The sequence below is a fragment of the Lutra lutra genome, chromosome 8 (genome assembly GCF_902655055.1).
Source record: "Lutra lutra chromosome 8, mLutLut1.2, whole genome shotgun sequence".
Taxonomy (NCBI): Eukaryota; Metazoa; Chordata; class Mammalia; order Carnivora; family Mustelidae; genus Lutra; species Lutra lutra.
Window position 1 is genome coordinate 124,962,894 of NC_062285.1, and position 27,697 is coordinate 124,990,590.

At 40.4% G+C, this 27,697-nt stretch overlaps 1 protein-coding gene across 3 annotated transcripts in view; it reads right to left on the reverse strand.

The window, feature by feature from the left end:
- Window positions 1-27,697, reverse strand: part of GNPTAB (N-acetylglucosamine-1-phosphate transferase subunits alpha and beta) — a 74,895-nt gene that overhangs the window by 41,747 nt on the left and 5,451 nt on the right. For 2 of the 3 annotated variants that reach the window (XR_007129422.1, XM_047741281.1), the window contains exon 2: window positions 5,509-5,594. Coding sequence is in view for 1 of the 3 variants with exons in the window: in XM_047741281.1 (XP_047597237.1) it covers window positions 5,509-5,594 (86 nt within the window). In the remaining 2 variants the exon portion in view is untranslated. Of the gene's footprint in view, window positions 1-5,508; window positions 5,595-15,396; window positions 15,429-27,697 lie in introns of all 3 variants that reach the window. The other variant, XM_047741283.1, reaches the window with a different exon arrangement.

The window sequence follows — 27,697 nt, forward strand, 5'->3', positions numbered from 1 at the left end:
GCTTGCTCTCTCTCCCTCTCTCTCTCTGACAAATAAATAAATAAAATCTTTAAAAAAAAAAAAAGTTTTTTTCCCCAAAGATTAAAAAAAAAAAAAAAAAAAGGATTGCACATTCCAAAGCTATCCTGTACAAGCAATTACCTGCTATTAGAAATTTTTTTAATAGAATGAAGAAATATCCATACATGTTCAAATGGGGAAAAAATTAAGTATATAATGGTTTTATGTACTGGCCCTAGTAAGCTTGTATTATACGATCAATTTAATTCTCTGGTGTTAAACTAACAAACTAGGAGATCGTGTGATCTGCCCAAGGTCAGTGAGTCAGTTATTTTTCTACTATTAGACATAGCCACAGTGAGTTTGAGTCTTTCTTTCTAACCACGAGACCACTATATCTTAGTTTCCAGATGAAAAGAAAGCCTTTATCTTAAAGCTGAAGACTAAATAAAGTCACCTATGACTCAGAACCAAAGCCACAGTGACAGTAATACAGCTTTTATTTTAATCAGTTTAGTTTAAGTGAGTATACAGGCACTATGACATATAAAGGACACTATGAATGTAGCCCCTTACTTCTACATTTTATAAAATAGATAAGAAAACTTAAATGGTACCTTAGATCCAAAGAGTTGGAAAAGATTTTACACTTAATTAATCTAATACCTACATTTTAGAGATGACTAGACTAGTCCCAGACTGACTTAATGCCTCACAAAATTAGTAGCAATAGATAATTTACATATTTACTTCTAAATGACATATAGAATAGAACTTTTAAACATTTCTAATATCATTAAAAAGACTTGCAGAGAAACTAGCAAAATAATGAAAATTTCCCATAATTATGATATTTTAAAAATATATCAGAACACGTGATGTTACATATGATGCATTTACTTGTCATCTTCAAAATTAGGTAATTTTGAAATATCCTTATATAAAAATCAAACTATATTTTAATGCAGTCTAAAATTAGGAGGAGAAATATTTAACACACATACACAAAATTTTTCAGAAAGAGAACAAGAATGTTTGATTAAAACTGCTGACCTCCATATGTGAATTTTCTACAGCTACTTTTCCTTGTAAAGTTTTGAAGCTCCTTCAGGACAGTGATTTCTGCAAGTGTGCACCATCAGCATGAGCACAGCATAAGGCACAGTAAGTTGAGTAGGTGCTTGATAAATATTTGATTAAAAAAAGACAATCCATTTTGAGCTTTTCTTAGGAAAACTGGCTAAAATGAAAACAAAGTAGGAAAACTGTATTTCATTAAGAATCCATGAATGAATTGTTCTCAAGTGTAGTCACCAGACCAGCAGCTTCAGTGTCACCAGTGAACTTGTTAAAACGAAAATTCTGTGGGCCCCTCTGAGACCTCCAGACTCAGAAACCCAGCAGGGGGTGGGGAGGTGGGGCAGGGGCTGGAATGCATTTTCTGAAGCCTTCCATGGGATTCTGCTGCACACTAAAGTTTTGGGAACTGCTATGTTAAAGAACAGTTAATAGTTATTCATTTCGTGCTTAATAATTATTAAGAACCCAAAAGGCTTTTGTTTATAGGTTGTAACTATTCATATTTGCCATATTTGAAAAAAAACACGTTAAAAATATTCATTTTTTAGAAGATTTTATTTATTTATTTGAGAGAGAGTGTGAGAGAGAGAATGAGCATGAGAAGAGGGGGGTGGTCAGAGGGAGAAGCAGACTCCCTGTCGAGCAGGGAGCCTGATATGGGACTCAATCCCGGGACTTCAGGATCATGACCAGAGCCGAAGGCAGTTGCTTAACCAACTGAGCCACCCAGGCTTCCCTATAATATTCATTTTAAAACAAAAAACCTCTTCACATGTTAACATGATTAACTTTTTTTTTTTTTTAAAGATTTTATTTATTTATTTGTCAGAGAGAGAGAGCGAGAGTGAGCACAAGCAGATAGAGTGGCAGGCAGAGGCAGAGGGAGTAGCAGGCTCCCTGCCGAGCAAGGAGCCCGATGTGGGACTCGATCCCAGGACTCTGGGATCATGACCTGAGCCGAAGGCAGCCGCTTAACCAACTGAGCCACCCAGGCGTCCCAACATGATTAACTTTTTAAAAAGATTTTATTTATTTGAGAGAGAGAGGGAGAGCAGAGAGGATGAGGGAGAGAGAGAAGCAGGCTTCCCACTGAGCAGAGAGTCTGACATGGGGCTAGATCCCAGGACCCTGAGATCATGACCTGAGTCAAAAGGCAGACGCTTAAGGGCTGAACCACCCAGGCACCCCATGAACAACTTTTTAAATGAAAATAACAATATCTTCCAAAACAACAAAAAAATTTAGCGAGAAGAGAAGCACTTTTTTACATTTCTGCCAATCTCTTTAATGACTTAGTAGAAGAGAGCGAACACCTCAGATATTCCATGTTCAATCTACTCCCATGTGTTGTTTTGGTTGAACTATATAATGAAAACCCAGGCTCATACAGATATTTAGTTGGAAAGGAAAGTTGTATTTTAGCCTTTTCATGGGGGCCCCTTGGGGAGCTCAGTTTGTTAAGCATCTATCTGCCTTTGGCTCAGGTCATGATCTCAAAGTCCTGGGATCAAGCCCTGCGTGGGGCTCCCTGCTCAGCAGGGAGCCTGCTTCTCCCTCTCCCTCTGCCCTTTCCACCTGCTCACTCTCTCTTTCTCAAATAAATAAAATCTTCAAAAAAGTAGTAATAGCTTTTTCAGGTAATAGTGGGTTTTCCTCTCTGGTCCTACACCAAAGTAACTGGTAGTTGCTTAAAAATTAGTGGCAATGTGGAATATGAAGCTACATTAATGAACTTTTTGTGCTTTTCCACTGAAATCCAATGGTCCTTCTTGCACTTTGAATGGCTTTTTTACCCATGCAAGATTCTGTAACCTCTGTAACAATAATCCTATAACAATGTATTGGTTATCTGGAAAATAAGAGCTCACTGAGTTAATGCAGATCTGCTAAATGGTGCCGTATGTCTTTCTTTTTTTTTTTTATATTAACAAATGTGATTTTTTTGGACAATGCCACAGATCTAAAGAGATAAGTCTTTATGATACTGTGAAACTGTTAAGCCCACAATAGTAAACAAGATTTCCCAAATTCTTATTTTCACCTGAAAGCTCAAATGTTATCACTGGCAACGAATACCACTACTCTTCCTTCAAGAGACAGAATTGCTTTGTTCACTGTCAAGAAACATCTGCCAAATGACCAAGTCTGAGTAATAATACTGCCATCTGTCCTTTCAAGTTATGACAATGGTGTTCCATGAAACAGAATGGCTAGTCCAGCTTGCAACTCAAACAATCACACAGGGCTTTTCCTCAAGATAATCAGCATACAGTCAGGTGCATTTCATTACAAAAAACATTAAAAAGATGTGTGGTCAAAGGATCAAGATATAATCAAATTAGTAACTTTTACTGCTTCATCGTGAACACTTTTAAGTGAAGCTAGCTTTTATCCTACCCATGTAAATGTGGGGTAGTGAAGAATACAGTGACTCATGCTAAGGTGTGGCAGTTTTACCCATCAATGCTTTTACACAATCAGTGCAAATGTCAACACAGTAAAAAAAAAAAAAAAAAAAAAGCAAATAACACATTAGTATTGTTATAAAAAATAGTTTTGATTTCGTAGATCCCTAGTGTCTTTGAAAACTGTTTTTAAGAGCTGTTAAAAGGGTTGCCTGGTGGCTCAAATGGTTAAGTGTCTGCCCTTGGCTCAGGTCATGATCTCTAGGTCCTGGAATCAAGCCTCGCGTCAGACTCCCCTCCTCAGTGGGAATCTGTTTCTCCCTCTCCCTTTGCCTCACCCTCTGCTCATGCTCTCTCTCTCAAGCCCCTGCCTCGCCCCCTGCTCATGCTCTCTCTCTCAAGTGAATAAATAAAATCTTTAAAAAAGAAAGAGAGAGAGATCCTAAGAGAAAAGCCTAGAGTCTCCCTACTTCACGAACTATTTGCTTATCATGCCATTCTCCCCATTGGACTACACAATTCTTTACTGCAGAGTTATATCTCAGTGACTAAAACAGAGGAAGATTTAAAGACTCATTCTTTGTTAAAGGAGCAAAGTCTGGGATGTCATTCACACATAAGGCACGAAGCAAAGAGTAAAGTTTAACATCAATCAAAAAATCCCTTAGCCCTTCCTCCCTAAGATATTCATGACTATAACAATACATACATCCAATTAGCACAGTAAATTAAAAACCCGCTTATTCGATAGAAACTACAAGGCACTCATATAGAGTGAAGAGAGGGACAAGGAAGTGCTTCCAAGCAGGGGGCAAGGGCTCCAGAGCAACTGGTGATGTAGTCTAGAGGTTCTCAGGAAACTGTCAAGGTGTGCCAACTGATACCAACTGTAGTCACTTATAGTTTCATTAGGTTTTCCGGTTCAGTGAGAGCACAGGGAAAGATTTATGAGAACTATCCTCAGGGGGAAATGGACAGTCAGGATCAAGGAGGATTTTGACATTTAGACTTTTGTGGGGTTAACTACCCTTGTGAGCTGTCCCACATTTATTCTGGTCACCTATGGCTCCTTGCCCTGTAATGATTCACTGTGCACTGTTAGAACGGAAAAGAGTCAATAAGTACTGCATAAAATGAGTAAATAAAAAAGAAGAGAACTCCATTTATTTTTTAAAGTTAGAATGATGATTACCCAAAGAATCTATAACCAAAATTCATTAATAATGCTTTCTCTAGATCAGGGTAAATTAAAAATGGAACAGAGAGAAGCATAAACTTTTATTTTCTGTATTATTTGAACTGCTTTCAACCACTGACATAAACTGCTTTTATTATATAAAACAATATAAGTAATAATTAAAACAAAAAGGAGACTGCAGTTCATTTTAGCTGCAGGAAGAAAAGGAGGATGTGAGAAAAGATTGATTCCACTCTGAGGTCTGTCTTTTGAGGGAGGAAAAAATCTACAAGGAAAAGAAAGGTTGAAGGTAGCATCCAAGAGTGGCTGCACCAAGAAGCCTCTTGGCGTTAAAGAGAAAAAGACCCAACCTATGAGGTTATTTGCTGCTCCTCACAGTGAAGCAGCAAGATGTGGTGATCACAGAGCTGGGTGAGGGATCAGTCTTGTGGCTTCCACAGGACTGGCCCTGGTTAACAGAGTCAACAGAAGATGTCAACAGAAGAATACAGGCCAGGACTTGGAAAAGAATAATACTGGCCAGGGTAGGCACTTGGGTTCCTCATGCTGCAGGGGGATGGAATTACCTTTACTTCACAGAACTGGGGCAATGATAAATGAGATCATGTAACTAACTGCAAGGCAGGACTATTCTTTGGGAATCAGATTTTTCAGTCATAAAATTTGAGGATTCCTTCAGATAGGAGTGGTCTTGAATAGGTTAAACCTTCTCTACACTTGGAAAAATCCCTTCCACTTCAACTCTTATATTTAAAACAAGGGTGATCTCATGACTCATCACTTAAAGTCCAAAAAAGCAGCTCTCCGAAACTGATCTCTTCTTACCGATTCTGAAAGGACTTTCCAGCAATATTGTCTCTGTAGGAATCAAACAAAACGTGGTATTGATCCCGGCTCCATTCCAGAACCACCTAGGAAAAAAAGGGGGAAAAAAAGGAAAAAATGTTTACCCTGCATCAAATACTAAGTATAGAACTTTCGTATCATTTTGATTTCGTTAAGAATCACTAAAGGAACAGGAAAAGAAATCAAAACTCATCCATTCACCCACTGCCTACCATATATATATATACCATACACTGTGCTCAGTCCAGATATAAAAACTACAATAGAAGGATAGTTACACAGATATAGAAATAAAAGCTATAGTTAATGGCCTGTGGGAGGAGGGGCATCAAAGAAATTTAAAAGGGGGGCCCGTGGGTGGCTCAGTGGGTTAAGCCTCTGCCTTCGGCTCAGGTCATGATCTCAGGAGTCCTGGGATCAAGCCCTGCATTGGGCTCTCTGCTCCGCAGGGAGCCTGCTTCTCCATCTCTCTCTGCCTGCCTCTCTGCCTACTTGTGATCTCTGTCAAATAAATAAATAAAATCTTAAAAAAAAAAAATTAAAAGGACCCAATATGAGGATTAGGTCTTACAAAATGAGTTCACAAGGTAGGGAGAAAGGGACAGAGCTGCAAGAGCATGTTCAAAGGCTGAGAAGCAGCAAGGGTGAGTGGTTTCAGGGCAACAGGGCAGCTGGCTTTGGTGGGAGCACAGCTAGTAAGTGGAGAGAATGGGGCTGAGAAGGGAAACTGTGTCTATTGTGCCCTAGGTAACATGGGAAGCAGAGGCACTATAGGATTTTCAGGAAGCTACATGGTCCATCCAAACCTTGGGAGAGTCTCCTCACAGCACAGAACAAAGCTATAAGGAAGAGACTGACAAGATATTGGAGAGATGGCCTTACTGTCTACCAAGTTTCAGCTGATGACCTTGCTAAAAAAAGGAGAGAATGGAAAGCTCCTATCTGGAGCTCCCTCATGTCTACACACCAAATCTGTAAATCCACCAACACATGTGCCCCATATTCTTCTTCATTCCCTTCATCAGAGGTGAAGTGTCCTTCCTCCTTGCAAACACCCCATCTCTGTCCATTTGCTGTGGATCTCATCAACCTGTCTCAAGACCTTGTCTGTTTTCTCATTTCCTCACAATAGGACTATTTTCATCAGCCTATTACAGTACTCTCAGAAAAACCTTCCCTTCACTCCACACCCTCTGCCAGTTGTTCCTTCTATTTGAAATTCTCTCTTTCAAGGGTAAATTTCTTTAGTCTTCTTCTATGCTCCATTTACCCTTCAGCCATTCCAAAACCACATCTGTCCTTGCCATGTCTGGGGTCTTACCAAGGCCTCCATGTTGTGGAATCCAGTGACATTTTCCCCATCTCTCTCTTACTCAACTGGGTAGCAGCTACCCGGTTCCTCTTTACTGAACCACTTCCCTAGCTTTCCTCCCATCACCCTAGTGACTCCTTTTCAATCTCCTTTGCCAGGTCATCTTTTTCTATCTGACTTTCAAATGTGTCCTTTCATTTCATTCCTCTTCCTGGAATGCCCTCCTTCCTGCCAAGACGACTTCTAGCTTCCTACTGTGCAAACCATAGGATGCATGGCCCGGGTACATTCAGATGACCATGGGAACCTCCATCATTTAGATTTCATTCCAGCCAGCAGAAAGGTGAGCTAGGGAATGATATGCCCCTCCATTAAGGAAACTTCTTGGAAGGGGCACCTACCACTTCTGTTTTCAATGGCCAGAATGCAGTCACGTGATGACATGTGGCTACAGGGGAGGCCATGTGGACCCATGTGCTCAGCTATAACTGCTCTTTTCTTTGCACAGCATTCAGGTTTTCAATATCTGAACTCTGTCTATCCTGACAACCTTACTTCACTGGAATGCTTTATAAACACCCCAAATTCAACTAATAATCCTCCCATCACTCAATGTACTGATTTAAAAACTGAGGGTCTAATGTACCTTGTACTGGATTTTTTTTTTTAAGATTTTATTTATTTATTTGTCAGAGAGAGAGAGGGAGAGAGAGCAAGCACAGGCAGACAGAATGGCAGGCAGAGGCAGAGGGAGAAGCAGGCTCCCCGATGAGCAAGGAGCCCGACGTGGGACTCGATCCCAGGACGCTGGGATCATGACCTGAGCCGAAGGCAGCTGCTCAACCAACTGAGCAACCCAGGCGTCCCCCTTGTACTGGATTTTTAAAGAGAAATAAAGTAAGTTCCTTGACTTGAACAAACTGTACAGCCAATGATTAACAGAGAACTTTACTGCCAACAACTGCACTGAAGAAGGAGCACCTCATTTAGGAAGACACAAAGATTTTCCTCAAGAAGCAATGTTAGTAGTATTAAAGGATGAACAGAAGTCTGCTGACAGTTCAGCTGGGGTACTGAGGGTGTGTTAGAGGGATCTGCTACCAGACTGGATGAGGGAGTGAAGAAGGGAAAGAGAAGCGAGGTGATGCTAGGTTTCTGGTATTTCTAATATGAGTGACTGAAGAGACAGTGGGGCCACTTAATGACATAGGAGGAACAGGTGTAGTGGGGATGAGCACTGGTGGGATTACCATTTTAGTCGTGGTAGATTTGAGGCTGTGTGTGCATACGACTGGCCTCCCAACTGGACTGGAAATTCCAAAAGAACAGGGGAATGAGCTCTATGGTAGTATCACACATAACACCAAACCCAATGGCAGACATATAGCTATAAAATACCATCTTTGCTAAATAAAGTATATCTATTTTAATAACATATTGTATTGACTTGGATCAACTTACTGAATTCAAAAAAGAAGTGATTCTCCATCAATATCCCTATGTAGCTGCAAAAGGACAACTAGTACATTATTTTTATAAAACAAACCACAATAAATAAAGTTCAGTATCATTGTTCTTGGCTTGTAGTGCTATCCAGAAGATGGGAAAATAATATCAGAGAGGGCATACTTCACAAATGGCTGAGAAATGCTGATGTACTACTACTGTACGTTGACACAATGTGCTTTCCTTCATCAGATAAATTAATCTCACCATCTCTAAACCACTTTCGTGTATTAGAAAGAATAACAGCAGCAAAGGGTCCTCATCTATCACATTTAGGAATGTTCTCCTCTCCTATTAGCCAAGGGTTTTGCACACTTCAGAGAAGGTAGTAGGAATGCTCGGTTATGATTCAGGAGACACAGGGTTTCATCCCAGCTCTGTCACTTTTATGAGACCTTATGTAAGTTCTCTAGTCTGTCTAGGCTGTTTCTACATCTGTTTTACATTTTATGAACGGGATCTGACCAAATTTCCTTGAAATCCCTTCCACCCCTAAGAGTGTATGACAGAAGGAGGTGCAGGGCTGTGCAGCTGGCACCATGACTGGCACAGTTTCTTCCCTGAATCCACATGTCAACTGCATTGGGACACCATGTCTCTTCTCCTCCTGTCTTCAGCCTCCTCTGGGTCTCTTATCCCTGGTCCTTAACCCATCAACAATGAAACATGATCTTCTTCCTTCACAACCATTTGCCCTATCTGCTTAATCCCAACTGTCAACTATACCCTATTAGGGAAATCTTGCTAAACTCTTTAAGGAAATAAGTAATGTGCTATACGGGGGATCAAAAAGGAACCTTGTAAATGAAATGAAAAATCATCTGAGCACAAGTGGCAGATCATTTTCTTACACTATCAAGGGTAGCGTAGGAGAGAGTAGAAATTTGAATGAGCCATTATGAAATTATTCTGGGGTAAACTATTTAAATATAAATAACTTTCAAACAACAAAAAAGCCAAAATAGGCCTAAGCTTGCAATGAGATACTGTTTTCAGCCATTATTAGCAATAAACAAAAGACCAGAAGAAAAAGGTTAGAGAAATACTACCTACTATAAAATCAAGTCCCTTTCCGTCCACAAAGCCTTTCCATATTCTTCAGTCCAACCCAAATGCTTCCTCCTCAGAACTTAACTTTCATCTCTACTGCTTATTTGGAAATCAATTACTCATGGCCCTCTAACATTTCTTGCCTTGCATCCCTTAGCTTTTTTATCATTACTTACTTTCCCCTTCATGGAAGCATCTTGTCAGACCAATTAAGTTATAAACTGCTTGGGGATACAGAACTACTTACAATTCTACTTATCATCAACTCATACCCAGCACTATTCATTATATACCATCTTCTTGTTCATAAGTATTATCTGGTTACAGCAGGAGTAGCATTAAGACTGGATTTGGGGGTGGGGTACCTGTGTGGCTCAGTTGGCTAAGCATCTGCCTTTGGTTTAGGACATGATCCCAGGGCACTGGGATTGAGCCTGCATCCTCTGGGCTCCCTGCTCAGTGGGGAATCTGCTCCTCCCTCTCCTTCTGCCCCTCCCCCTGCTCATGTAAGCACTTTATCTTCTCCAAATAAATAAACTCTTAAAAAAAAAAAAAAAAAAAGACTGGGTTTAGAGACTTGGGACATGGGACACCTCCAAGGGGAGAACTTCCCAGTTCTTGTATTTAATAGCTGTGTAACTGTGGGTACTCAATTTCCTCAACTATGAACTAAGTACAAAATGTATTTCATCAGTCTGTTGTGTTGCTCCAGTAGGACAGTGATTCTCCCTTGACATGCATAAAAAAAAAGTCTAAGACAGGAGTAAACAAAGCATATCTTCCTGAACCATCATTTATAACGGCAAAACATTTAAAATATTACATTGATAGTACTGCAACATTTTTATGGAGAAAACCAGAAAACTGATGTGATTTTTTTTTTTAAAGATTTTATTTATTTATTTGTTAGAGAGAGAGAGAGAGAGAGCATGAGCACAGGCAGACAGAGGCAGAGGGAGAAGCAGGCTCCCCGCTGAGCAAGGAGCCCGATGTGGGACTCGATCCCAGGACGCCGGGATCATGACCTGAGCCAAAGGCAGTTGCTTAACCAACTGAGCCACCCAGGCGACCCTGATGTGATTTTTATAGACAAAATGCTGGCCTTTAAAAAATTTCCTACTTGCCATTTTGTGCTATCCCTCCCACCCCCTCCACATGCACCTCTCTACACTATTCTTTGGGGCACCTGGGTGGCTCAGTGGGTTAAAGCCTCTGCCTTCAGCTCAGGTCATAATCCCATAATTGAGCCCTGCAGCAGGCTCTCTGCTCAGCAGGGAGCCTGCTTCCCTTCCTCTCTCTCTCTCTGCCTACTTGTGATCTCTGTCAAATAAATAAATAAATAAAATCTTAAAAAAAAAAATTTCCTACTTGCCATTTTGCGCTATCCCTTCCACCCCCTCTACACACACCTCTCTACACTATTCTTTTCAGAGTATTTACTTTTTTTTGCCATGTACTAAAAGTGGTTTGTTGGTAAAACTTAAGACACTATGAACTAGAATACTATTTACTAAAATACTGTATGAACTCTGAAATACCACATAAGCAATATATTATTAACAATTATAAAAATCTTCTAGGGATACCTGGGTGGCTCAGTGGGTTAAGTGTCTGCCTTCAGCTCAGGTCATGATCTCAGGATCCTGGGATCGAGTCCCACATAAGGCTCCTTGCTCAGCAAGAAGCCTGCTTCTCCCTCTGCTTGTGCTCTCTTTCTGACAAATATATAAAAATCACCTAAAGAAAAAAAATCATCTAAAGGTAGTTTATTCTACTAGTTTAAAATATCTATCACTTTTACGACTCCATTTTAATAATCATGGCATTCAAAGCATTCAAGATCAATTTTTTTTTTTTGGTCTTTTTTCTGTTTTCTTTCTTTTTCTTTTTTCTTTTTTTTTTTTTTACAAATTGCAGCCAGTCAGTCTTAATGTGTTGATCACAGAGGAGAAGGGGCACACTCCCACATTCACCAAGCACCACCATGAAGGTGCTCCTCTCCTCCCCACTGAATCCCTGCAACAAGGTACTCGCTGTGAGGCAAGCACTGCAATGGGTCATTGCCCAAAGAGAAGCCCCAGGCCACACAGCAGTGTGTAATGGGGCTGAGATGTGAATCGACCTAACCCCAGAGCTCATGTTCCTGTTTAGCTTCATCCAGGCTGAGCTCCTCTGATGCTTCCTTACACAGAGCCAGCTTTGTCAAACATACATTTATAAATGTGGTCATTCAACCAATACCAAAACTGGTTATGTTTATCATCCTTAATTCAATGACCCAGATCTCTTTCCCTGGCATGTTTATAAATGACCATAGTCCATAATAAATTTGTTTTGCCCCCAGTATTTTTAGAATGTCTAACAGTCCTTTCTTTAACTGGCTCGTGCACACAAATACTAAAAATTGTGGATGACAAACTTTATTTAAAGTTATAAAATTGGTACATGCATTGGCTGAAGATTTTTACAATCATAGAACAAGTTCAAATGCATGCCTGTCTAAGAATAACAGTTACTGAGACACAAGCCTCATAATCCTTTGTATCAGAAGAATTCCCCACTTAAGGAAAAGAGGAAGGTAATTATCCAGAAGAGAACTGGTGTACAGTGCAATGATCACAAGATTTACAATCAGAAGACAGGAGTTTCAATCTGACGCTTATCAATAAATGACCTAGGGCATTTGTTGATTCTGAACTTCTTCCCTTGTAGAATGAAGGTAGGAATGCCATGTATGTCACATAATTATTCTGATGAATAAATAAGATGTGCAGATCATACAGGGCTGTACAGCAATACTTTCATGCAAGCTGTTCACGTGTTCATCCTGCAATATCTTTACCTGTTTAAGTATCTGTCTAAACCTCTGTGAGTAACTCAAAGCCAAAAACTTGATCTCTAATTTTTATTCCCAGAGCCTTGCACAGTGCCTAGCACAAAACCAATAAATCTTCTAGAATGAATAAATATGGCTACTAGTTTCATAAGGCAAACATTCTGGAACAGCTGACACGAAATGGTTTCTTTCCAGGACTTTCTGCTTTTGGATTCATTCCAGGATACTCAAGGTAAAAGCTAAAGGCTAGAGTTAATAAAGAGACAACAGCAGGCTAAGCACACAAGGGTATAAAACTCTCTGTAAAAGCAAATGTCCTGGGGCGCCTGGGTGGCTCAGTGGGTTAAGCCTCTGCCTTCGGCACAGGTCATGATCTCAGGGTCCTGGGATCGAGCCCCACATGGGGTTCTCTGCTCAGCAGTGAGCCTGCTTCCTCCTCTCTCTGCCTGCCTCTCTGCCTACTTGTGATCTCTCTCTCTGTCAAATAAATAAATAAAATCTTAAAAAAAATAAATTAATTAAACTAAATTAAATAAAAAAATAAAAGCAAATGTCCCTTTTTCAATTTTCCAAGTGTAGAAATGAGACATGCAGGATGTGTGGGTAGCTCAGTCAGTTAAGTGACTGACTCTTGATCTAAAGGTTTTGAGTTCAGGGCCCCACGGTGGGCTCTATGCTAGGTGTTGAGTCTACTTTAAAGAAAAAAGAAAAAAAAAATTAGATGGGAAAAAAAAATGTGACATTGGTACCCTGTACTGTTTCACAGGGTACTATAAAAATTTCCAACCTCACAGTAAAAACCCTAAGTAGCAATGACAGAGCTATTCACACACTAATAATGATACTCGAAGTTTATAATATTCCCCCCCAAAAGAAGTTTAAATAGTCCTAGATTACAACATGTTCTTCACAGTTTCTGAAAACAAAATTTTTCATTAAGAGGCATTACAAAAGAGACCAAGATATCTTAAAGATATTCTAGGCTTTATCTTTTCTACTCACTCTCCTCTTCTTGATACCAATCAGGAAGTCAACGATGATGAAGATCATCATCACCATCCGGGCTGCTATGACAAAGTATCATAGACTGGTAGCTTATTTATAAACAATAGGAATGTATTTCTCACAATTCTGGAGACTGGAAGACCAAAATCAAGGTACCAGCAGACTGGGTGTCTGCTGAGAGCCTATTTTCTGTTTCAGACTGCCTTCTCCTTGTGTCACCGTACATGGCAGGAGGGTAAGGAAGCTCTCTGGGGTCTCTTTATAAGGGCACTAATTTTCAACCTCATGACATAATCCCCTCCCAAAGGCCCCAGCTGCTAACACTGTCACATTGGAGATAAGGTTCAACATATAAATTTTGAGAGGACACAACCATTCAGTCTATAGCATTTAGCAAAGTGACTAAAATAAGTAATTAACCCATTTCATATTAGGAGTTGAATGGTTATTAAAACTGGGTTGACTTCCCCCATTTCACATAAAGGAAATGATCCAAACCCAAGATGCATGACCACTATTTATTCAAACATTAATTAAACTCAGAAACACTTTCCTAGACCATTCCTACCTTCTTTGAATTCTTCAGAGAATTAGACACACATCATGTATTTGCTGAACATTTTATTTATTTATTTTTTTTTGAAAGATTTTATTTATTTATTTGACAGAGAGAGATCACAAGCAGACGGAGAGGCAGGCAGAGAGAGAGAGAGAGGGAAGCAGGCTCCCTGCTGAGCAGAGAGCCCGATGCGGGCCTCGATCCCAGGACCCTGAGATCATGACCTGAGCCGAAGGCAGCGGCTTAACCCACTGAGCCACCCAGGCGCCCTTGCTGAACATTTTAAAGAGCACAAAATGGAAATCAGGCCTCTGTCCTCAAGGAGCTGATACCCCTGTTAAGGACTATTTACTAGCATAAAATGATTAAGGAATATTTACTGTTCAGCTTTCAAATGAGTACAGAATGAAAGAGATAACTCACAGGAAAAATAATAGTCAAGGACAGGGTTAATCATGACAGCTTAATAAAATCTCTCTCCTTTTCCCAGGACACAAAACTGAGATTATTAAGGAAATAAAGGAGCAGAGAAAGGGAGAGGATTGTTTGCCACAGGGATAGTGGGGGTGGGAGCAAAATAATGAAGGAAATCATACTAAAAAGTAGAATTAAAAACGTTAAACCTTTGACAGTTCATTGTAAAAAAAAATTATTTCGAAAGGGGGGTGGGAACAAAAAAAAACCTCCTGTAACCACACTTAAATAAAAGTTTAAAAAAAAAAAAAAAAGCCTACCAAAGATATTTTCAAAATGTATTCAAGCAGACTTTTTGGGTATACACAGATTTACTTGTTTTACTGGCCAGCGTTTATATAGCTCTGGTCAGAGTTTTACTGGTCAGAGTTTATGGAATCACAGAATTGTATAGGATGGACTTGAAATCCAGTACTCTACTCTGCAAGCCAATGTCTGAACTCTACTATAATGTCGTGGTAAAGTTTCTTAACCTATGAGTTTAGATCTGCACTGTTCAAAATGGTGTACCCCTGCCACTATGGTTATCTAAATTAAGATTAAATAGGGGTGCCTGGGTGGCTCAGTCATTAAGTGTCTGCCTTCAGCTCAGGTCATGATCCCAGAGTCCTGGGACAGAGCCCCCCAACAGGCTCCCTGCTCAGCAGAGGGCCTGCTTCTCCCTCTTCCACTCCCCCTGCTTGTGTTCCCTCTCTTGTTGTGTCTCTCTTTCTGTTAAATAAATAAATAAAATCTTAAATTAAAAAAAAAAAAAGACTAAATAAAATTAAATAAAAAGCTCAGTACCTTAGTCACACCAGTCACATTTCAAGCACTCATAGGGTTAGTGGCTACTGTTTGGGACAGTTCAGAATTACAGAATACTTTCATCACTGCACAAACTTCCACTGGATCATGTTATGGTTATCCAATCCTTAAAGTTAAGCAAGAGTCATACAAGGAAGCCCCAGTTTTGTGATTTTAGATAAGTCACTTAAACATAAGTGCCAAATATAAAATTTAAGTAATATTTATCCTACAAGGGGTTGTTAAAAAAAAAAGTGAGCAAATATATATCCGTATATTCTGACAACCACAAAGTACAATAGAAAATATAAGATATTAAGACTATGAAAACACACTGACCTTATTTAGCCTCTCAAAGGGCTCACAGTTTGCTGGGAAGACAAATATGAGACAAATAATTACAATATTATGTGAAAAATATAACCAAAATATGAATGAAGTGTAGTTGAACCTGCTATTTCCACCACAACTATTAAACCAGGAACAAAAACTAGTCAAATGAAGGTTTCTTTTTTAATTTTATTTTGGTAAATTTAATTAAATAAAAATTTAATTTAAATAAAAAAGTTTAGTGAAATGAGATAGTTTTACAAAATATCTGCTTGTGATACTGCGCTCACTGCTATCAACAAACAAATTTTATCTCGTACTATTTGCTACATGAAAACATTTTTTTAAATACACCAAGAAGAGATCTCTTTTTTATGAGTCACAAGTGCATAAAAATCATAAATTAGTTGAAAAGTATGTTATAGATTTTTAAATAGCTGCAAAGCCATTTTAAAAAAAATCTCCCCTTTCCTGAAAGGCAGTTAGGATTATGTATCAAAGGACCAAACAAAATGTCTTTTGTTCTGGCTAACTCTACTTCTGATTTATACATGCCAAGGAAATCATCACAGATGTACCCAAAGACCTGCATAAATATGATAATGTCCATTATTAGTTATAAAAATAAAACCTGAAAATAGTATCTAATAATTAAACTATAGGTAATCAGGAAAATAAAGTACAGTCAAACAAATATTATGAAGCTATTAAAAAAAAGTCTTATTTTCAGGGCACCTTGGTGGCTCAGTCAGTTAAGTGTATTTCGTAGGCTCAGGTCACAATCCCAGGGTTCTGGGATTAAGCCCCACATCCATCAGGCTCCTCGCTCAGCAGGGAGCCTGTTTTTTCCTCTCCCTCTCCCTGCCTCTCCCCCTGCTTGTGTGCTTGCTCTCTCCCTCTCTCTCTCTCTCTCTCATCAAATAAATGGAAATTTTAAAAAAAATCTTATTTTCAAATAATTATTAAAAATTAGTTACTTAATTCAGTAACTCAATAAATATTATGTGGTACTGTTCTAGACTCTGAGGATTCAGCAATGACCAAAACAAAGTATCTTCCTTTATGGAGCATACAGAATATGAAAGGATAAAGTATTTAATTAAATATTATGTGAAAAAAGCAATTATCAAAACTTATCAGTCTGAAGCAAGATGGCATCAAAATGGCAGAGTAAGCAACTCCAATCTCTCATCCCCCCACCTGCCTCAGAAGCACTGAAAACAAGCAGAAACCGCCAGAACAAGTAAAGAAGTATTATACGAAATGCCCATGATATAAAATATTCAGAATGGGCAAATCTGTACAGTCAGAGAGGTTACCAGCTCCCATGGGGCGAATGGGGTTATTGCTTAATGGTTACAGAGCTTCTGCTTAGGGTGATGAAAAAAGTTTTAGAAATAGATAGTGGTAATGGTTGCACAACAATGAAAATGTAATTAATGCCACTGAGTTGTACACTTAAAAACTGTTAAAATGATAAATTTTATGTTCTTTGTGTTTTACAACAATAACTCAAAAGAGGAGTAAGTCACTACAATATTCTTCCCAAAAGAGTAATAAAGGAACATTATGAACAACTCTAAGACTACAGATTTACAGCTTAAATAAAATGGACCAATTCCTTGACAGATACAATCTACCAAAGCTCAAATGAGAAACAGATAACCTGAATAGGCATATACCTATTAAAGAATTTGGCTCAATAATTAATTACATTCCAAACAGAAAGTACCAGCCCCAGGTGGGTTCACTAATGATTTCTACCAAACATCTAAGGAAGAAATAATACCAATTCTCTACAATCTCTTCCAGAAAACAAACTTCCTAATTCATTCTATGAAGTATTACAAACAATATTTCTCAGTGAACAGAGATGTAAAAATCCTCAATAAAATGTTATCAAATCAAATCTAACAATGTACAGAAAGAATCATATACCAGAACGAAGTGGGATATTTTCTAGATATGAATTTCTGAATCCTGGTTCAACATTCCAAAATCAGTTAATGTAACCCATCACATCAATAGGTACACACACACACACACAAAATGATATAATAGGTTCATAAGAGGCGCCTGGGTGGCTCAGTGGGTTAAGCCTCTGCCTTCCGCTCAGGTCATGGTCTCAGGGTCCTGGGATTGAGCCCGGCATCGGGCTCTCTGCTCGGCAGGGAGCCTGTTTCCCCTCTCTCTCTGCTTGCCTCTCTGCCTACTTATGACCCCTCTCTCTGTGTCAAATAAATAAAATCTTTTTTTAAAAAAAGTTCTTATATAATAGGTGCATTAAAAAAAGCATTTGACAAATTCTAACACCCATTTTTGATTTAAAAAAAAATTGTCAGTAAACTAGGAATAGAAGGAAACTTCCTCAACTTAAAAATAGTATTTACAAAAAACCTACAGTTAATTTTATGCTTGATGGTGAGAAACTCAAGGCTTTCCCACTAATCTCAGGAACAAGGCAAGGATACCATCTCTCACTACTGCTACACATTGAAGTCCTAATTAATGTGATAACACAAAAAAAGGAAATAAAAGCTATACAGATTGGGAAGGAAGAAATAAAACTATCTTTGTTGACAGATGACACGACTATGTAGAGAACTTCACAGAATTGACCAAAAAAACCCAAAAAACAAAACAAAACAAAACTCCTCAAACTAATAAACAAGCAGTTGCAGGATATAAGGTTGTAGCACACAAAAGTAATATACAAAAGTCAACTGCTTTCCTAAATACCAGCAACAAACTATATGACAACTTGGAAAAGACAGAACTATATACATAGTTTAAAAAAAAAAAAATCAAAGCCACCTGGGTGCCTCAGTCAGTTAAGTGTCCCGTTCTTAGCTAAGGTCTTGATCTCAGGGTCATGAGTTCAAGCCCCACGTTGGGCTCCACGCTGGGCGTGGAAACTACTTAATTAAAAAATCAAATAAAATACCCCAAATCATTCATTGCCAATGGGGAGGGAAGCAAGGACTAGACATAGTGCAGTACAAGGATATTATCAGGGCAATGAAACTATTCTGTGCCATACTGTAATGGCAGATACATGATATAACTAACAGTATGCATTTGTCAAAATTCATAGAACTGTATAGTACAAAAAATGGATCCTAACGTTCAATATATTCTTAGTTAATAAAAACGTATCAATATTGGTTCATCAATTATAAAATGTACCACACTGGGGCGCCTGGGTGGCTTAGTGGGTTAGGCCTCTGCCTTCGGCTCAGGTCATGATCTCAGGGTCCTGCGATCAAGCCCTGTATCAGGCTCTCTGCTCAGCAGAGAGCCTGCTTCCCCCCCCTCTCTCTGCCTGCCTCTCTGCCTGCTTGTGATCTGTCAAATAAATAAATAAAAAATCTGAAAAAAAAAAAAAAAAAAAAAAAAAAAAAAAAGTACCACACTAAGCAAAATGTTAAAAATAGGGGAAAGTATGCAGGGAGAGAGGAGGTATATGCAAAATCTCTGTACTTCCCATGCAATTTTTTCCATAAACTTAAAGCTGCTATAAAATAAAACCTATTACATTTTCATGATGGTTAATTTTATGTGTCAATCTGACTAAGACGGGGGGTGTCCAGATATTTGATCAAACATCATTTTGGATGTGTCACTGATGGTGTTTCTGGATAAATTAACATTTGAATTAGTAGACTGAGTCAAGCATTTGTTCTCCTATTGTGGATGGGCCTCAGCACCTCAGCTGAAGGCCTAAATAAAATAAAAAGGCTGAGTGAGAGAGAACTGCTTCTGACCTGACTGCCTTGAGCTGGAACATCATCTTTCCTCCCTTTGGATCTGAACTGAAACAACCGCTTTTCCTGGCTCTCAAGTCTGCCAATTTTAAGACAGGGACTATACTAAGCTTTTCTTGAGTTTCAGGCCTTTAGACTTAGATTAGAATTAATCGGGCGCCTGGGTGGCTCAGTGGGTTAAAGCCTCTGCCTTCGGCTCAGGTCATGATCCCAGGGTCCTGGGATCGAGCCCCGCATCGGGCTCTCTGCTCGGCAGGGAGCCTGCTTCCCTCTCTCTCTCTGCCTGCTTCTCTGCCTACTTGTGATCTCTCTCTCTGTCAAATAAATAAATAAAATCTTTAAAAAAAAAAAAAAAGAATTAATCTAAGTCTACTGGCTCTCCTAGGTCTCTAGCCTTGCTAAATGAAGATCTTGGAGACCTGCCAGCCTCCATAATCACGTGAGCCAGTTCTATGTAATAAATCTATTTCTATACACATGCAGATATACATCCTACTGATTCTGTTTCTCTGAAGAACCCTAATAAAATTATATATGCCTATCAACTAAACCTATCTACTCTCTACTAAGGTTGAATTTAGAAACTGATCACTGCAGGTGACCTTTCTATATTTAGATACTAGGATAAATTATGTCTGCACTCAACTTAGTGCCAGGCTCTATTCTAGGGACTGAGGATACAGTGGTGAATAAGACAGAAAGGCTGGATAAGACAGAAATCCTGTTGCCAGAGCTTACATTTTGGTGGAGATGGAGAAGACATTAAATATATGCATACACACACATTTTCAGACTAAGTACTATTAAGAAAAGAAGAAGGAGGAAACTATAATAAGGAATGGCTTGCTAAAAGAGACTACTTTAGATTGGATGGTGGGGAAAACCCATCTAAAAAGGTGATACTGAGCTGAGGCCTATAAGACAAGGAGCTCATGGGACGCCTGGGTGGCTCAGTTGGTTAAGCAGCTGCCTTCGGCTCAGGTCATGGTCCCGGCGTCCTGGGATCGAGTCCCACATCGGGCTCCTTGCTCAGCGGGGAGCCTGCTTCTCCCTCTGCCTGCCTTGTGCTCACTTTCTCGCTCTCCCTCTCTCTGACAAATAAATAAGTAAAATCTTAAAAAAAAAAAAAAAAAAAGACAAGGAGCTCATTACATGACGGTCTTGGAGGCAGCTGTCTCCAGGCTGATGGGACTGATAATGCAAAGTTCTTAAAGCAGAAACAAATTTGATGGTTCAGGGAATAAAAAGACAGTGAATACACCAGTTCTAAATCTAAACCTCAGGTAGGTTTACAAGTATCTACCTGATTTTCTGTGCCTTCACCACTGTCTTGAGAAGAACATGAGTAGGCTCGGGGTGTCTGGGGGGCTCAGTGTTAACCCACTGTTAAGCCTCTGCCTTCAGCTCGGGTCATGATCTCGAGGTCCTGGGATCGAGCCCCGTATCGGGCTCTCTGCTCAGTGAGGAGCCTGGTTCCCCCTCTCTCTCTATGCCTGCCTCTCTGCCTACTTGCCATCTCTATCTGTGAAATAAATAAATAAAATCTTAAAGAAAAAAGTTTATTTAAAAAAAAAAAAAAAAAAAAAAGAACATGTGTAGGCTGGCCCACTGGTCCCAGCAGGATGAAAGACAGGTGTAGCAGAGCCAACCAAATCCCACCCAGATGAGCCAGTTCCCATGTGTCTTGCACATCAAGGGAATAAATATCATTTTTAAAAAGACTTTATTTATTTATTTGAAAAAGAGAGAGATAGAGAGCATAAGCAAGGGCAGGGGGCAGAGGGAGAGGAAGAAGGTAGTTCAACGCAAGGCTCAATCCCAGAACCCTGGGATTATGACTTGAACGGAAGGCAGACAACTTAACTGACTGAGCCACCCAGGTGCCCCAGAATGAATGTAATTTTAAGCCAAGGGATTGGTAAATTTTTTTTCTATAAAGGTCCCAAAATAGTAATCATCTGAATGGTCTCTATTTTCCTCAGGATGAATCCAAATTTCTTTCATATCATTCAACAGCCAAGTCCTAAATTGGCTACTCTCCAGCTTCCATCCTCAGTGTGCTACAGCCCTTCAGAACTACTTTTGTTCCTGAAAAGTAATAATGCCTCTTAGACCCATGCCTTTACACCTATGGCATCTTTCCCTATTGAAAAGTGGTGTTAATGGGGGCCACCTATTCTATCTCCTTCAAGATCAAGTTCAAATGTCACTCCTAACCGCTGAGAAACACCCATGCCTGTCCTTCAACTTAATTTATCACAATGCATTTATTTTCTCTATTTGCTTGCCCATCTCCCTGTCTAGAGTGAGCTCCTAGAGAGCAGGAAGAAACTGAACTATTTTTGTGTCTCTACTAGGCAGCAGAGTACCTGGCCCAGAGTAAGCACCTCTGTAAATCTGCTGAATGAACAGCTTCTGCAAATTTGGTAAAGAAGTTTTATCCAGTTTGGAATTAATCAGAGACAGAAATGAAGCTAATGGGGGCACCTGGGTGGCTCAGTTGGTTGAGCAACTGCCTTCAGCTCAGGTCAAGTCAAGATCTCAGGGTTCTGGGATCGAGCCCCCCTCACCCCCAGTCGGGCTCTCTGCTCAGCAGGGAGTCTGCTTCTTCCTCTCACTCTCCCCCTCTGTGCTTGCTCTCTCTCTCTCCCAAATAAATAAAATCTTAAAAAAAAAAAAAAAAGAAAGAAATGAAGGTAATAGAATGAGGTAGTAAAGGGGGAATAGAAGATATATTGGTTGGGGGGGGATAAACTAGGGATCGGAACCTAAAGGAGAAACAATTTTAGGAAGCAATTTTCAAGTGGGCAATACGGTTTTTAGTCCGATGGTAGAATGCAAATGGCTCTCCCTGCACAAGTGTGACTTAGTCTGTAACATTTTTCAAAGATCACTTTTTTCCCCCTGCTTAATTTAGTGCAAGTATGAATCACACACAGGCTGACTAATCACCTGCTAAAGATATTGCATGTGGATCACAAGACTGGAACAATCAATCTAAAGGACAGTAAGATTACTACAAGATATATGGTGAATATGCAGAACTTATTACAGCTACACTTGTTATATTTTAGAAGGAACTAGAATAACATACACTACAGCACAGCCTGTGCTAAATTAATGCACTTACTGCCTCTGTTTTCATATCAACCATAATAAAGCATACTCAGGTAAAGAAATCATTGCAAACCTTTCAGCTCTGTCTCTAAGGAAAGATTAATGTACTCTTCAATTGTGACCCTGGGCACCAGACCAGAAGGTTGGTCTCCTGCTGTTCTCTTCATTGAGCATCTTGGCCAACGGAACGGTCCTGGGGCGGGACACATGGCATGTATTTAGCATTTATAAACCATCTTTCCTCACTAAGGCTCAATCACAACCAATGAATAAAAATAATTTTTTATAATTATTCATTCAATAAAGCACCTACCCTTGATCTTAGCCAAAAGGCCAAGAAGTGATCATTCAACAAAGCACCTATTCATTCACTTAACACCTATAGTTAGCATCTGGCAGAGCAAATGAACTTGTCTATCTTGCTCACTTATGTATCCCAAGATGTCAGCGGAGTGTCTGGCATATAATAGAATATAAAGACCAATGATTTTGCCGCCTAAATCTCTCAATCTATCCACTTCTCTTAACATGCCCTTCTACCAGCCTAGTCCAAGGCTCCTACTTAAGGGCCTGCAGCCATTCCTGCTCTCCCTCTAATTCAGGTTTTTTCACTTTGGCACTACTGGCATTTAATACCTGAAAACATTGTTATAGGGGCTGTCCCGTGCACTACGGAAAGTTCATCAGCATCCCTGGTGTCCACTCACTAAAAAAGACAGTACCTAAGAACCTTGAATGGCATCCCATTGTTCTCAGGACAAACACCCCAATTCTGAACACCTAATATACCAAGTGCTGGGAAGTGGGTACCACCAACTGCACTAGTCTCCCGTAGACCCTCACTTTCTCTTGCTCTCCAGCATCCAGCCACATGGGCCTGTGTTTACCTTCTCAAATGTACCCCAACTTCAAGACCTTCACACTGGTTCCAGAATCTGAACACTACTGATATTTGGGGCTGGATAATCTCTACTGTGGGGCCTGTACTGTGTATTGTAGGATGTCTAGCAGAATCTCTGGCCTCCACCCACTGAATGCCAGTAACACCAACCCTACCCTGTGCCCCATCTGTAGACATTGCCAAATGCCTCTGGGGGCAAAATCACCCCTGGTTGTGAAGAAATGGCCTAGAGAGCACACTTGCCCTGCTCTGTCCTCTGCCTTGGCAATTCTGACCCTTCAAAGTTGAGCTCCAGTTACATCAAGAAAGCCTCTCCCGACCCAGGCACCAGAAAGAACACTGCTGGTCTCTCCCACAACACCCTCTCCTTCTTTGTAGCACTGCTCACGACAGACATTAAGAAGCATTTAATGTGTGACTGTACAACCAGAATATAAACCCCTCCTCTGCAGGAACAGCCTACTTTGCTCTCTGCTCTATGTCCAGAGGCCGGGCACTGTGCTCAGACAAAGAATGTGCTGTCAGAATAATGATTCTGGTGTTCTGCTAGGTGCAGGGACCCCAAGATAAGAGAGGCAGTGTCTTTGTGCTCATGATGCTGAGTACAGAAATGGCAAATAGGTTTTGTCTCATGGGCAAAACTCAGTTAACTGCTCCAAGAAAACATGCATGTAGAAGTAAGTTTCTTGTGAGGCACCAAAAGACCAGATGTCACATTCCAAAGTGAAGATTTGAAACAAGAGGCAAAGTTTCCTCAGGAGATGGTTGAAAACTCATCCAAATCATGGTAGAAGGGTTTAGGAAGCTGCCGGCATTCTGCAAATCCACTTGATTTTGTTTAAAGGGGAGGGGTGGAAATCTCTTTCCATTTTCCTCAAGCCAGGAAAAAGGCTCAGTGGGACCACCAAGACAGCCCACGACAGGACCATGCAGGTAGGTGGATGCCACAACTGTCTCACACCCACAAAACAGAAGGGTGGGCTGGCTAACTGCTCTGAGGACAAAGGAGAGGTCACTGCTATGCTGGAATCAGCCCATGTTCCCCCACTTTGAGCTGAAAGGGTTCAGGATACACCACCCCAAAATGCAGAACCTTAAGGGGCTTACTGAATATTTCAAACTGAAGAAATCTGAGAAATAGCAGGTGCAGGAAGAATTTTCTGACCTTCCCCCCCAGACTGTCTGTAAGAGGTGCCCTTCCTACAGCAGGAAGAAAAGATTATCCTTATCTCCAAAGGACAAGTATTTCCAAAAGGAATCTTAATGAACAGGCCTTGTGTTTCCCCAGCTAACTACACTTAGCTCATTCTTGTTTTTATCCTATCACAATTTTCCCAAACTCTACTCTTCATCAAACCTTCAATAAAAATACTCAGGTTTAACTACTTTTTGGAGTCTTTATTTCCTAGGCTCCCACATCATGTAACACTTATATCAAATAAACACGTATGCTTTTCTCTTATCAATCTGTCTTTTGTTACAGGGGCCCCAGCCGAGAACTTAGAAGAGTAGAAGAAAAAGATAAACTTTCTCTCTTACAAAGCAAAGCAGATTGGTCTTCCATGCACCAGATGTGTGCCATGCACAAGAGAATACCTAAGGAGGGTCATCTTAGATCAGGTCCAGGGCCCCCCAAAAGAAAAGCAAAGAGACTGAAATGAGATTCTCATAGTCTCATCATACTCCTAGGGACCAAGGAAGGAGCAAGCAACCAGCCTAAATGAAGAGGCATTTGCTCTCATCAGGGTTAAAAGCAAGCCATGGCTCTCAGGGTGTAGTCTCTGAAGGAGACCCTTTGAAAGCACTCAAGAGAGAAAAAGCTTTGACACCTGCAAATTCCAGAGAGCTCCAGCACTCATATTGGAAGGACTTTCCTGCCCTTGCTTCCCTTCCTTCTTCTAGGTGCTCCAACCTCCTAGGGTGCTGGCCCCTAGAAAGGGGCAGAAACAAGCTATGGAGGAGGAGGAGAAGCATGGGATGAATAAAGAGAAAAGTAGCCCTCTGTTCCCAACCTTCCTTCCTCAACTGCAGGCTTTCTGCCTAGGGCAGGCCTGAGCTGGGAAGGTAAGAGGCTTCAAATTCGACAGGCTTGCAGTTGCTGAAATGACATTATGTTTTAAAATCTGAAGTGACCACAAGACTTTTTATTACCAGGCCACCTGGGTGGCTCAGTCAGTTAAGTGTGTGCCTTCGGCTCAGGTCATGATCCCAGGGTCCTAAGATGGAGGCCCACAATGGGCTCCCTGCTCAGGGGCTTCCTTCCTCACTCTGCCTGCTGCTCCTCCTGCTTGTCTGCATGCGTGCTCTTTCTCTGACAAATACATAAATAAAATCTCAAAAAAAAAAAAAAAAAAAGAGAGAGACTTTTTATTACTTAGGAGTGACAAGAGAAGGCTTAAGCCCACCTGAGTTTTCACTCAGAGGCAGAGGTAGAACTAATATTAAAACTGGTATTAAAGGGCCAGTGGGAGAGAAAGACACTTGCTATACGTCAGTTGTGCTTATTTAATACGACAACTGCTACACATCCCACAAGTTGTGCTTACTGAACACAACACTTATTATAGCCATGACCTACCAGTACCCCTTACCTATTCTTTCCTAATACAACTCTGTACCCACGTAACACAAATGTTCACGAGACAGGCCCTAAGTTCAGGAATGGATCAGAGTGGTCAAAAAGCAACCTCTTCCTCCTTTCAGGTCGTGTTTTTAGGAATGGCTCTATGATCCAATTCCCGGAAAGGTTTGCTGAGGTCTTGGGTGAAGTTCTTCCCCTACTTTCTGGGAGAGCTCTCAGGAGCCAGAGGAATCCCATGCTGTTAAAATACTCTGAAGCAGGGCGCCTGGGTGGCTCAGAGGGTTAAAGCCTCTGCCTTCAGCTCAGGTCATGATCCCAGGGTCCTGGGATCGAGCCCCTCTCTGCTCAGCAGGGAGCCTGCTTCCCCCTCTCTCTCTGCCTGCTGCTCTGCCTACTTGTGATCTCTGTCAAATTTTTTAAAAAAGCTATTAAAAAAAAAATACTCTGAAGCTAGGTCTGGGTGCAGTGAAGAAAGAGCACCGTGATGAATGAGCACTGTCTGTCAGAAAGGCAGAGTAGTAAGGTCTGCACTGCAGACAGGGAGAAGTGTGGAATTAGATCTTAGTTCATCAAAGCAGCTGGGGATAGGGAAGTCAGACAAATGTCTGGATGGGGGTCTGAAATATGACATCCCCTATAAGAGAAGATGGCCAAAGAGCAAAGCCTGGGGAATCTCAACACTCAAGACTGAGAGAACAGTGAATGGACAAGGAGAACAGAGAGGGTAGTCTCTGTGAAGAAAGAGGGAGTGAGAATATTCAAACACACTGGTGGGCCAGGTGCTGCAAAAAGGTTAAGTTTTTTTTTTTAATCACACAACGTGCTAAATTTCATTAACAAAGTTAACAATACCTCATTGCTAAAACTGTAACTATCAATTCACTATATTCAAATGAATCATTGCTGAAAAGATGTAAAGGCACAAGAACTGTGTAGTAACACAGCCAACTTAAAAAAAAAAATTTAAAAAAAATACACCCAACTAAGAATAGTTTCACAGACAGAATAATTAATCAAAATGGAAATAACTTTTACATCTTTTAGAAGAAGGTAGAGGGCTAAGAGCTATCACAGTGATAATGTCAACAGTAAGGCCCAGGAAAGGAAATGGGTTTTGGCTGAAGGCTGTGTCTAGGCCATCTGTTGCTCTGGCCCTTCCCTTGATAACAGCCTCGTGATTTCCCTCTGGGGAACCCCCTCAGTTCATATGCTTGAGAATGACAGCACCACCCACAATCCTAGCTCTGGGAATGGTCCAGGCAGTTAATGAGGGCATAGCAAGGACACTCATTCCGTGGCTGGGCAGGCCACCCTGGGCCTAGCTGGCACTAACGAGAAAGAAACTCTTTTTGCTAGAGTTACTCGACTGACAGACTAGAAGCTGGAGTTGCTGGCAGCAATCTCCTTCCATATGGGCACTGAGTACTAACCTGAGTACTAAAACAACAGAGCTGGAGAAGAGGAACAAAAAGAGATTCCTGATGACATCATCTGAGCACCTCTATTTAACCCTGTGAGAAGTTTAACCCTGTTTGTCAACTACATGAGTCAAAAAACTACGTTTTTCTTAAGGCAGGTCTGAGCTGGATTCTGTCAAGTGCACCGAAGTGCTGCTGATACCAGCTGCAACTTTAAACCGCTAACAGTTCAAAAGCAAAGTTCCTGCCTCCTTTATAAAAATCTCAACTTCTTCTGGGATGCCTAAACCGGTAATATTCTTTCCCTCTGATTTTCTAAGCAATTACTGTGTACCCACTCATTCAATTACTTATTCCTTGTATTGGTACTCACATATATATACTATGGCTTCACCTCAACTAGACAAAGATGGCCAAAAATGAGCTATAAATTGTATATCCACTAACACCTTTTTTACCATACAAAGTACAATCAGACCAATGGTGTCTGAGAAATCAAAGGTAGCTAAAGATGGGTCTGCATCGGGGT